General features: G+C 30.2%; 2 protein-coding genes across 2 annotated transcripts in view; one reads left to right on the top strand and one right to left on the bottom strand.

Annotated features, from left to right (window-relative positions):
* Positions 1-12,197, top strand: part of LOC11408536 (isoliquiritigenin 2'-O-methyltransferase) — a 64,724-nt gene that overhangs the window by 21,064 nt on the left and 31,463 nt on the right. The gene's annotated exons all lie outside the window — the stretch shown is intronic.
* On the bottom strand, positions 1,265-2,426 carry LOC11420347 (UPF0481 protein At3g47200). The gene has a single exon (XM_024769476.2). It carries the CDS (start codon positions 2,279-2,281, stop codon positions 1,367-1,369), a length of 915 nt encoding a protein of 304 aa, XP_024625244.1. The 5' UTR covers positions 2,282-2,426; the 3' UTR covers positions 1,265-1,366.

The following is a 12,197-nucleotide window of genomic DNA, read 5'->3' as shown; positions in this document are numbered from 1 at the left end:
TTGTGAAAAAAAATAATGAAAATATAAATATTTAAATTTTGGTTATATTAAAATAGACATGCAATACTATTTGTTTTTGAAGTATGTTGGATTATTATTTTTTTGGCTAGATCATTAGAAATAAAATAAAAAATATTGAGGGAGTAAAGTGTAGATTTTAACATAAGAGGGGAGGGGAATGTAATTCATGCTTCTCTTAATGGTGGGGATTGAAATGTTTTCTAATATCTTTTGAATAAGAGGGGAATGAAGTGTATATTTTAACATAAGAGGGAAGGGAAATGTAATTCAAGCATCTTTGAGGGGAGGGGAGTGTAATTTACGCTATTTATTTATCTCTTATTTAAATTATTTAATTTATCTTTCACATACCATTTATTAAGAACAATTTTGTAAAACAATACATAATATCTCTTTCCCATACAAATTAATTATATTTCTAAATATATTTGAAATGACCAAAACGTCATATAACTTGTGACGAATAGAGTACATGGAAACCGTTTTACAACCTTTCCGAAACCAATGATAATATCGAAAAACATTCAGCAAGGTTTCCAAAAATAATTATTAAACCAGAAAACAATCATACAGTTTTCTGAAGCAAAAACTGAAACTGAAATAGTTCAACACAATGGGTGAAATGGATAGTTTCGGTAAAATGAAGACTATAAATGTAGTGCTTGTTTGGTTGTGAGTTCACATGATCAAACGTGAGTTATGTACTAAATAAATCAACTTATTTGGTCACTCTTAATAGTTTTACGTGGTTGTCGCTCCAAAATCGATTTAAGGTTGGAGCTAATATGGTAGCTTTTGCGTCCAAGGAAAAGCACTTCAGCCTTAAACAATTTATTGATGCGACCTGGTAATCAATTTATCATTTAGTCAAGTGTTGCACTCTCTTATTTTATTGACGTTCCTTTTCTTTTTTTAATCATTAAAACCAGTTTTGATAAATTCACACTCAAAAGTAATTTTAATCTAAATTATCCAAACAACTTGAATTATGAAAATTTACTTTTCAATCAAGGTATCCAACCTAAATCATGTTACATCAAAGTCACTTTTTCACCTAAATCAATTCTATAAAACCAATTAATTCAAAAAGAGTTATTTTTCACAGTGGAACCAAACACGTGCAATACACGACATTAGTTAGGAGTTTCTACATGCACCCCTAGATTTTGCCAACCATATTATCAGACCCATTTTGTTCAAAAACAGTACAACATCTATTAGATATAAAATTACAATTTCGATCTAATGCAACACAAAAAGATAATGAAACATGGAAACAAACAACGTACATTGATAATAATACTAAGAGCAATAATTATGATGAACTCAACAAAGAAAGAAATCACTAGGAGGCCTGTACTACTTGCAAGACAGAACAAACTGATTGAAGTAAAGTGAGAACAAGTAGTACAATTCCAGCAATGGAAGCAGCAGTTTGCCAAGGAGTATTGCAATAATCACGCCTGAGAGTGGCCTTCAACCTATGCCAAGGATTCTTACAAAAATCATTTAAGTCTTTGCCAAGAGTAGGGAAATGAGAACTTACACTAGAATGCATAACATTTTTGCAAAGACCATTAAACAATTTAGCCACAGAATCACTGTCTGCAAGCCAATTTTCTAGTATTTCGCTCTTAACAAGTATATCCACATCCATACTAGTATTTATAAGGAAATCCAAAAAAGCAACATAATCAATAATATATGACTCATCAGGGTAATGACACTGCTCCAAAGCAACCATATTCCGAAACAAAATTTCGGTCCCATCGTCAACTGTTAATTGAGGAATTTCAAGAACTCCTCCCGAAAACCTCAAGCCAAGTAAACACTCACTTTTAGTGTTCACTTTAAACCTAACTCCTGCTTCTAACAACTCAGTTGCGCTTGGTGGATATATAACAAGTTTGTCGACGCCGAGGTTGATTCTACCGGGCCGGCATTCAATAGGATGTTGCAAATGAAATATCCTAATCAGATTAACGAAAAAGGGAAGCTGATTTTCAAGTAACAATAAATCTGATGATATACCACCTACCAACCAAGGTTTAAAGAGAGACATACCACAAAAAAGTTGAATTATAAAACCGGAATCGATTAAGATTAACTTAACAAGTTTATCATCAGAAAATGTTAGGAATTCCGAATAACAACGTTTGAAATCAGGTAAGATAGACTCTACGTAGAAGACCAAGTCTTTTAAACATGCCTCGGTTCGTTGGAGAAAAGCTTTGAAGTAAATGAGTTTGTGACGTTCCATGTTTTAGAGTCGGGTTTTACCGTGGTGAAAGGGGCCAATGGAAACGAACTTAGGGGTGTATGCGTCTTCATTGTGTTTGCGAATAACAGAGGGTACTTTGTAGATGCAACAGTCATCGGTTGAAGGTGGCTCTGATGTGTCGAGCATCGCATTGATATCATCCACCAAGCGGGAGGATGACATCTTGAGAGTCAGCAAGAAAATGAAAAGGTTGGTCTTTGGAATTAGATTTCAAGTCTTTTAGGACTCCTCGTGTCCTTATTATATGAAGATTTTCAAAGTGATGTAATTATTGCTAAGACAAAAGTAAAAATTTGTATTTTCAAGACAATGTTTTTATTAATGGAATCCTTAATCATTGTCCTTAAAGCATCGGTTAGTAAGATCCTTAAATTTTTGATGCATTGAATGTACAAATTTCTACAAAGATTTACTATCTCAAGTCCTCGAAAAGTTCATTTGGGACACCATTAACATTTCACTTTTTATAAACGTAATTTGCAAAAATATTCAAACGGCTACAATGATTACATTGATTTTGCTATTACTTTTTTGTTTTTCTATTTACTCAATCCGTAAAGAATAATTATTATAAGTTATTTTACAAAAAAAAAAAAATTCATTAATGGTATGGGAACATAAATTAAAATAATTAGAAAATGATAAAGTAATTAATAGTAAAGTGCATAATAAAAAAGTATGCATTAATTATTAATTGATATTGTAAAATAACATATAATTTGATTTTTTTTTTTTTTAATATTTACTACGTGTCAAGTTTGATATGGTTAACATGCACCATGCTTGCCATGTCGATCATTGTTCTTTAAAAAAAAAAATCAAATGACATAAAAAACATGCAAAAACTTACAACCGGCCTCAAGACCACTCCCGCTTGACACAAAAGTAGCACAAAAAAATCAAATGAAATTTGAACTCACACTTGACACGGAACATTTCTCTGTTAAGTGTCAGACTCTCTGTGTAAGTGATCCATCATAAAGAACCACTCTCCCACAGTATTGAACTAGGATATGATATCACAATTGGATCTTTTGTGAGAACCAACACACATGTGAAGGAGCGACCACACAAGTGAGAATAATACATCAACCTCATCCAAAATTTCAATGCTTAAAGTATGAGTTTTTCACTTATTTGTTGTTCTACTTCCACACTTTTATTCGGTGTTATACTTTAATTGACATTTGATACATCAGAAAATTCTCTCTCAAATATGAAGAAACTATAGTCCGTACTTGACACGAGTTTTCATACTAGTTAACATAAAATTTAGAGAGATAAAAGTTTGAAATTTAGAGGAATTACATTTATTATATTACATTGAATTTCATTCTCCTTCCTTCCCATGTCTATGTGAAAATTCAAATATTATAGTTGATGAGTGTTATAGATGCTATTTTTTTAATACTCACTTACACACGTTTTCTTATTCGATAAAACTTATATGAATGTCCTTCATGAACTTAGCTTAGTTGGTAGAGACAATGCATAATAAATGTAAGGTTCAAGGTTCGAACTCCGAAAAAAAAAAAAAAAACTTATATGAATTTTATACTTTAAATATTGGTCCCATATAAAATAGTGAGACCACACAAATTTTATTCAATAAAAGTAGTAAATGTTAAAAAAAAAAAAATCAAAATCTAATGGATTGTTGGTTTATATGAATTACTCCCATTAATTGGTTGATTGGTTAGTTTCACCCACCTTTCTCATTACTACGTTTATTCTACGGACCTTCCCTACATCTATTTAATTCAGACCTTCCGGACATTTTTAATTATCTGTTACTCTTTTTTTTTTAATTATTTAATTTATTTTTCATATACTATTTATTAAGAACAATTTTTTAAAATAACTCATAATATATTTTTCACATATAAAATTAATTACATTTCTTAATATGTTTGAAATGATTAAAGCGTCATATGATTTGAGACAAAGTGAGAGTACACAGAAACCGTTTTTAAACCTTTACGAAACAAATGATAATACTAAAAACATTCAACAAGATTTCCAAAAATAATTATTAAACCAAAAAACAATCATAAAGTTTTCTAAAATAAAAACTGAAATCGAAATAGTTCAACGCAGTGGATAAAATGGATAGTTTAGGTAAAATGGAGAAGAGTATAAATGTAGCGGTATATGGTAAAAAGAAATTCAATGTCATGGTTGTTTGGTTGTGAGTTCACAAGATCTCATTGACACGCGTCGTTTAACCCTGATCAGTCTCTGACGTTTCAGTAAAAAATTCGACAGGGAGGTATTTTAAAATACCTCATTTTTTGTTTCGAGTCGGGCCATCCTCTCTCTTTATTTTTATTTTTTATTTCTTATTTCATTTTTAATTCCATCTTTTATTTAAGTTTTTTTTTTGTTAATTAATTAACTTTAATTTTGTGTTAAAAAAAAAAATCTTTCTTTATTCTAATCTCATCTTTTTTTTTTGTAAGTATTTATCCCTTTTTATTATTATTTTTCCAAGTCTTTACCTCTTTTTTTTATTATTATTTCATTTTTGTCCAATAATATTCAAAATTGTCCCAATCCAAATGCAAGCTGCACAGCCAAATCCTGTCAAACACGTTTGCTTGCTTCCTCCCCAATTCAAGCAGTGTTATCACATTTTTTCTCTACTTTTAACAAACCCTAACTCTACTCCTAGTCCTATAAAAAGCAACCCGCAACAACACAATAGACACACAAATATTTCTTTTTATTTCGGCTGAATTGTTGTGCGGTTTGACATATCTTTTATGCTATAGCCGTATTTTCAATTCCAACACTTACGATTTTCAATTCCAATTCAAATAATTTTCTTTTGCTTGCTGCTATAGTTTTTATATAATTTCAGATTCTAGTTGCCCTTATTTTTCCATCGCTACCATTTTTTTTATGATTATTGTTTTCCAATTGTGAATCACCATGCTGCTACGTGCTATTTAATTCAAATCAGTTTCCTTATTGTTGCATCCATCTATTTAAATGTCATTTGTTTATTTTTATTGATGTACCATGTTTCTATTATTTGCTAGTTTAGAATTGGTGCTCCCTTCAATCTTTAATTGTTTGAAACTACTGTTCATGCATTAGATTCCAATTCATTCATTTCCATTTAAATTCCGCCTGTTGCTGCTACGTATTAGATTTCCAATTGTTTTTCTTGATGGCTGTGCCTCCTTATTCCAATTAAGAACCACTTTTTGTTTTGCGGTTGCTATTCCTGTTATGCGATTCGATTCATGTTGCTACTGCTAATTCTTGTATTGTCGCAGCACTTATTCTTGTATTGCCCCTTTGCATTTCTTCTTTTAATTTCTTCTTCATGCATTTTATTTTATCTTTTAACATCTTATTTTATTTCTCATGCATATTTTAGGTTAGATTTATTATTCTGTATTTTGTTTATTTATTTATTTTTTGTTATTTATTTCATTGCACACAATTTAGAATGTATATTTAGGCTTAATGTAAATTTATGGTGCATATTTATTTATTTTTCGCAGGCTTTAGAATGTATCATAGGCTTTTATGTAATCGTTGTAGGGGCATGTGTGCGTGTGTGGGTGTATGCTTTATTTTTATGCTCTTTAGTTTAGATTAATGGTCTTTGTGTGATCCAACGTCACCACAAAGTACCTACACTTACTTTTCTGCTCCGTTAGGTTAATTTTAGCAATTATTCAAAAAAAAAAACAACAAAAACATGCAAATAAAAAAATCATAAAAATATTTTTTATAATAAACCTTGATTCAAATCAAAGTGACCGTATTTTTATTTTCTTTTCTTAATCAAACTACAATCAATACACAAACAAATACTCCTTCTTTTATGTAATAAAAAATGTAGATAATTAGGTCTTTATTTTTTCCACTTTAATTCTTCTTTTTCCACTTTAATTCCTTCTTTTCAAAATAAGCAAGCAAGTTATAGCACATTTATTAAATAAAAACAAGAGGTTCCCGTAGAGTACTACGGACATAAAGGGTGCTAATACCTTCCATTTATGTAACTAACCCCTAACCCCTAAATCTTTTCAAAATGGGGTAGTTCGAACTTTTTCCCCCTTTTTTCTTAAAAATTAAATGTTCAGTCGTGAAATAATTAGTGAGTCAAAAGCTAATCAAATAGTCTTGATCTCCGAAAAATGACGCGACAGACAATAATACTTATTGTCAATGATGAATTAAAAGAAGATAAGTTGCAATAACGTACAAATCTCTGCAAGAGATAAAGTGGATGCAATAGATCATTTCCAAAGAAGCAACGAATTTCTGAAGTACTATTCAATATAATTATCCTCACTACAAAAAAACACGTTTATTCTGGACGTCAAATTTCGCTTATTTCGATGGTTTTAGCCGCCACTATGTACCAAACTGGCAGTTCACAAAACGGCCAAAATTTTTGCTGCCACAAAGATTAAAACGGCATTTTAGTATAAACCGCCATGTAAACCACCAAAATACATATTGAATATGCAGATAGTACCGACGTTCATTCAAATCAACAGAATACACAGATAATACCGACGTTCATTAAAACCGCCAGAATGTACCGTGAATAGTAAGAAAACTTCTCAAGGAAGCTTGATGTGCTGGCACTATCTTCAAACAACGACTCGATTCAAATTTTCTATAAAATGACCTTGGTGTTTGAAGAAAGATAAAGACCTACATGCTTTCAATTGTTACAAAAATATGACCAATTTAATTTCTAGATATATGTGTTGATTCTTCTTGTTGTAAATATTATTTATATTTCAAAAAATCAAATATAAATATTACTTAGAATAAGTGAAAAATAATTTTAGTTGAAAATCATAAATTAATTAACTAATTTTTTATTACTAAAATTGTTATTGAAGATTTGCTTTGACCGATTTTATAGATACTTAACAACCCAATCCTTTAAACTCTCTATGAGTCATCAAAGCAAATACATGTTTTTATTTAGTTGTCCTCTTAAAAATATATTGCCACAATTCTAGCAACCATTTTTGACTTCCTTTCAAAACGTGTTCATTAAGTTGGCTTATTAGTATCCCTATTTTTATGCTCAACGGTTTGTTTTTGGAAATGGCCTATATAAATTGTTTTGAGGAGCACATATGTGAACACAGAGAAAACACAACTCACGTAAAAAACAAAACATATCACTTTCGCACATCCATTTTGCAGGTCTTCGTAGCATTTTCAACAACACTTCTCTCTGTTTTAACTTAGAAAAGATTTGCAGAAAACGAAAACACAATTCAAACCCTCCATTTCTTGTGTTTTTCTCAGCTTCAATGACCATAAGAATCGTCTGGATAATTCTTTTATGAATCCTTAACAAAATCATATTGGAACTGAATAGATAAAAAAAAAAATATGTGTTGCTATTTTTTGTTTCAACAAATCTAGATCCTCAAATACATCTTATGGTATATTATTAATATTTTACATCAGTGAGGGGAATGATTGCTCCCTTACCTCAGAAGCACCTAAACATTGACTCATCGTTTTGTTAAGCGTCTCACAAGATATTTTCCTTGTTTCTCTACTCGCTTGAAATTTTCTTTGTTAGTTTAGTTGTTATATCATATGTCTTCTAGTTTATGAACTGACCATGTACAGTTCAACTAATTTTTAGTTTTTCACTCAAATGAGGAACTCATCCAAAAATAAAGTTGAAATTGCATGAAAAATGAGATGGAATTTCTTTAAGGGTTAATAGTGTTTTTCACCCCTGTAATATAGGTCATTTTCGGTTTTCGTCCCTATAAAATTTTCGGGTTGATTTGCATCCATGTAAAAAAAAAAAATATCCAGAAAACACCCCTCCTCCATCCAACTCATCAAATGTGCATATGTGGCTTTGGCTTTTTTTTAATTTTTATTTATTTTTAATTGTCCAGATCAGATTTTATTTTTTAAAATATCTGAAAATTAATTTTCAAAAATAAAAAAATCCAAGAAATCAGAAAAATATTCAGATTTTTTTCCAAAAAAAATTCAAATATTAAAAAATCAGAAAAAGCATTAAGATTTTTTTCAAAATTCAAATATTAAAAAAATCAGAAAAAATATTTATTTTAAAAGTTTTTCTACAAATATAAGTTCTGGAAAATATTTTATTTGAAAAAATCTGGATGTAAATTTTTTTAAAAATTTAGAAAAAATTCAGATTTTTTTTTTCGAAAATTCTATTCCTGACTTTTATAAAATATTTTTTGAAATTAAAAAGTTCATTTTTTAAACAAAAAATATAAAATTTGAAAAATATTTTTTGAAATAAAAAAATTTCTGAATTTTTTTATTTTCAAAAATTAATTTTCAAATTTTTTAAATTATTTTTATTTCTAAATTAATATAAATGAATTTATATTATAATTTTATTTAAAAAAAATAGGCACAAATGCCACGTGTACCCTTAAAATAAATTAATTATATAATCAGCACGCCACATAAGAGTATATGCACAGTCAGCATACCACACAGTATACCACGTTAGCAAATATTTTATTGGTTAAATTAATCAAATGGTCCCTCAACTAATTAACAGTTTTCATTTTGGTCCCATAAATTCTAAAATCATCAATTTGGTCCCTCAACGTTTGCTCCGTTAGTCATATTAGTCCTCTTCCGTTAATTTTAACATTAAATGTTTAAGGTGCACCAATATGGTAAGTGATACACCATATACCTTATTAATTTATTTAATTTTAGCCCTTTGATCATTTTTAAACAAAAAAGACCCTCAGATCATACAAGATCTTATAATGGACCACAAACACATGAGTTTTCTTTCCTTTTATTCTCGTCTTCTTTCTATTTCTTCATCTTCTTCATCCATCTTCATAGTTCATCAAACCAGAATCTCAGCAAACTCATAAACTCATAAAACCATTAAAAATCAAACACTTTAATTCCCCTCTCTCAACTTCATCCTGTCAAACTCATATCAAACCCTTATTCTCCCCAACCCTTCTTTCCCCTCTCGCAACCCTTCTTTCCTGTCGGAGGAGCGGCTAAAGAGAGCGCCGACATGAGATTCGACGACGGTGACGGCATCGTCCGGGGATGAGAAGAAACAGAAGCCTGTCGATTGTGAATCTTTTTATGATGATTTTAACGTAATACTCTTTTACTAAAGGAGAGTTGGTGGTGTTTTTAGCGTCGAAATTAGTTAACAGAAGGAAACCGGAAACAGAAATGTTGAATTTGCAGTGGAAAGGTTAATTGGTGAAGAGAATGAAAGGAAATGGAAACGTACCATGTAGGTGTTGTTTGGGATAATAGTGAATCTACCAAGATTCAGAATGGAAAATTCTTGCTCTTTGGTAAAGAGGTGAAGGAACTGATTATTGATTTGTTTCTACGGAGCTTTTGCTGAAACTTGTTCTTGGTTAAATATGATGTTGAGATTCTCCTATATAAATTTTGCTACTTTCATTATCAGTAACAATGTTATATTTCATACCCGTATTGCATTAACAAATGCAAATGATGATGTTTGAGGTGTGAAAGTGTGAAATTGGAAGTAAAATTCATTTGATCTGAATGTGCAGTGCTTCATTAAATGAAAAGGGATTAAGTGAAAAACCTTATTCCAGGAAGAAATGAAAAGGGTTGTTGAAATTTTCTGGGTTCGAATGGATTTTATCAGAAGAAATGTTTTGTTTGTAAGATTTAATTTTGATTGTTTATATAAAAATTGTGATGTTATTCTGTTGAATATTTGAAATGAAAAATTGAATGAGATGTGTTAAAGAAGAATGAGATGAGGTTGCTGGAAATTTATGAATAGGTACAAAATTCTGGAAAAAAATTGATTAAGATTAGAGGAAGAAGAAGAGAGAAGATTAGAGGAAGAAGAAGAGAGAAGATGATGAAAAATAAAAATTAAGTGCTGACGGTTCACTATAGATACAATGAACATGCAATCAAACGGTTAAAATCAAATCAAAAAATTTAGACATTAACAAACTAATTGAGTAGACCAAATTGAATAGCGGAGCAAATGTTGAGGGACCGAAATGGTGATTTTAAGACTTAAGAGACCAAAATGAAAATGGGAAATTAGTTGAGGGACCATTTGATTAATTTAGCCTATATTATTTTGTGTTTTTTGGCGAACATGCATGTCAATGGCAATCATCTAGTTTTGTATGAAAACAGGGGTTAATGGCACTGTGAGGGTTTCTTAATGCATTTCATAACTCACATAAAACAATTATTTGTACTATTTCATTAAATATGCCATTTAATTTCTTGTCAAATCTCTTTTAAATTCATTTACTTTCGGTGCATTTTATTTTGATTTCACTTTAAATTTCTGCAATTTACTTTTCTAACTTTACAATTCAAGTCATTTATAATTTCAGAGCTTTACTTTTCAAGCACTTTACTTTTCTTGTCAATTTAATTTAATTCACTATACTTTTTTTTTTTGAAAACTCGATATAAAAAAAAATATATAGTGAATTAATTCACTATACTATCCGCATTTTGCATTTTATTGCACATTTTTAGTATTTTCAAACCTTGAACTTTAAGTTCGTTGCAGTGCATAAACTTTTTACATCAAAATCATACACTTTTCTGCATTACGAAACTCCATTCCCTTGCTTGGTGGGTATTCAAATATAGTTTCAACGCTGTTATTTTCATGATATATGTGAGCACTATAACAAGACATGATTTTCATTTTAAACATTCTATTTGTTGATGATCGTTGATAGATCATATTCATGTTCCAATAATATAAAAAACAGTGACAAAAAATTGGCATACACAATGGGATTTGTTTTATTAAATTATGTGTTCATAATCCAACAAGTTATCATTTTAAAGAAGTTAGTTTTTATGTGATTAAGTCATAGTAAATTTGTTAATCCAAAGAAGATCCTTAAGAAATGAAATTTTACGCGTGCTAAGATCTTCGCAACAACTGCAAGTTCTAATTCAAGCACATTGGACTCTAATTCTTTAATCCAAGGGTGGTTGGACAAGTTTCTTCAACTGGGGTGATGTGCGGATTAGGTAAGTGTATCAAATTATTTACCAAGTAATAAAGTGATAAGTAGAGTATCGTATCCACATGGATTGTCGTTTCATCCAAACAATCTGCGTTACTTATTTTTGTAAGTTTAACGTATAATGAAAGATAAGGGTTAGAGAGTTGCAATTTTTATCTGTTTGCAACATAGCAAGTTTACTTGTTTTTGGTTGCAGAAAAGTAAGCAGCGGTTAGGATTCGAATGGTTAGGATTCTTCGAATCCCCCTATTTATATTGTTGGATATTAATTAACAACAATGTCGCATTTATTTATCTTAAGTAGACTGACAAGGGCTAAGACCGTTGGGACGTGACTAACCTAGAAGGTTGGAAGATGCACCTGCTGATCACACGGTGATCCTTACGTGTGGGGTCTATAAATCTCAGTTAACTAGGTCTATCCCTCCTAAGTCTGGTTACACATGCTGATCATACAGTGATCCTTACGTGTGGGGTCTTACCGTCTCTAATGTAATTGAAAGGATAAACTTAAATTGGCGTTCCCGTTTTTCCCAAGGCAATGAAGGCCAAGGTTCGATATGGTCAGCCCATCTATGAATCTTACGACTGTAACGCCCTAATCGTTATTTTTAATTATTTTGATTTATTTAGAATCTTTTATATGATTTTAAATAATATTTGAGATTTATGTGGTGTGCTATATTTTATTATATAGTTTATTGTTATAATAATTAGAATAAGTGAGAAATTAATATTATTTTGGAGTTTGGGGAGTTATTAGAATTTATTAGAATTAAGGGGGAGTAATTGGAATAAAGAGAAGTTAAAAAGGGAGTTAAGAAAGAAAGAAAAGAGTAAGAAAAACAGTTTACGTGAAATCAGTT

Source organism: Medicago truncatula, chromosome 7, assembly GCF_003473485.1.
Source record: "Medicago truncatula cultivar Jemalong A17 chromosome 7, MtrunA17r5.0-ANR, whole genome shotgun sequence".
NCBI lineage: Eukaryota > Viridiplantae > Streptophyta > Magnoliopsida > Fabales > Fabaceae > Medicago > Medicago truncatula.
Note: the sequence above shows the minus strand (reverse complement) of the source record. Positions and strands in the feature narration are given on the sequence as shown.

Coding starts and splice junctions, on each gene's coding strand:
- LOC11420347 (XM_024769476.2), bottom strand. CDS start 2,281: ATGGAACGTCACAAACTCATTTACTTCAAAGCTTTTCTCCAACGAACC.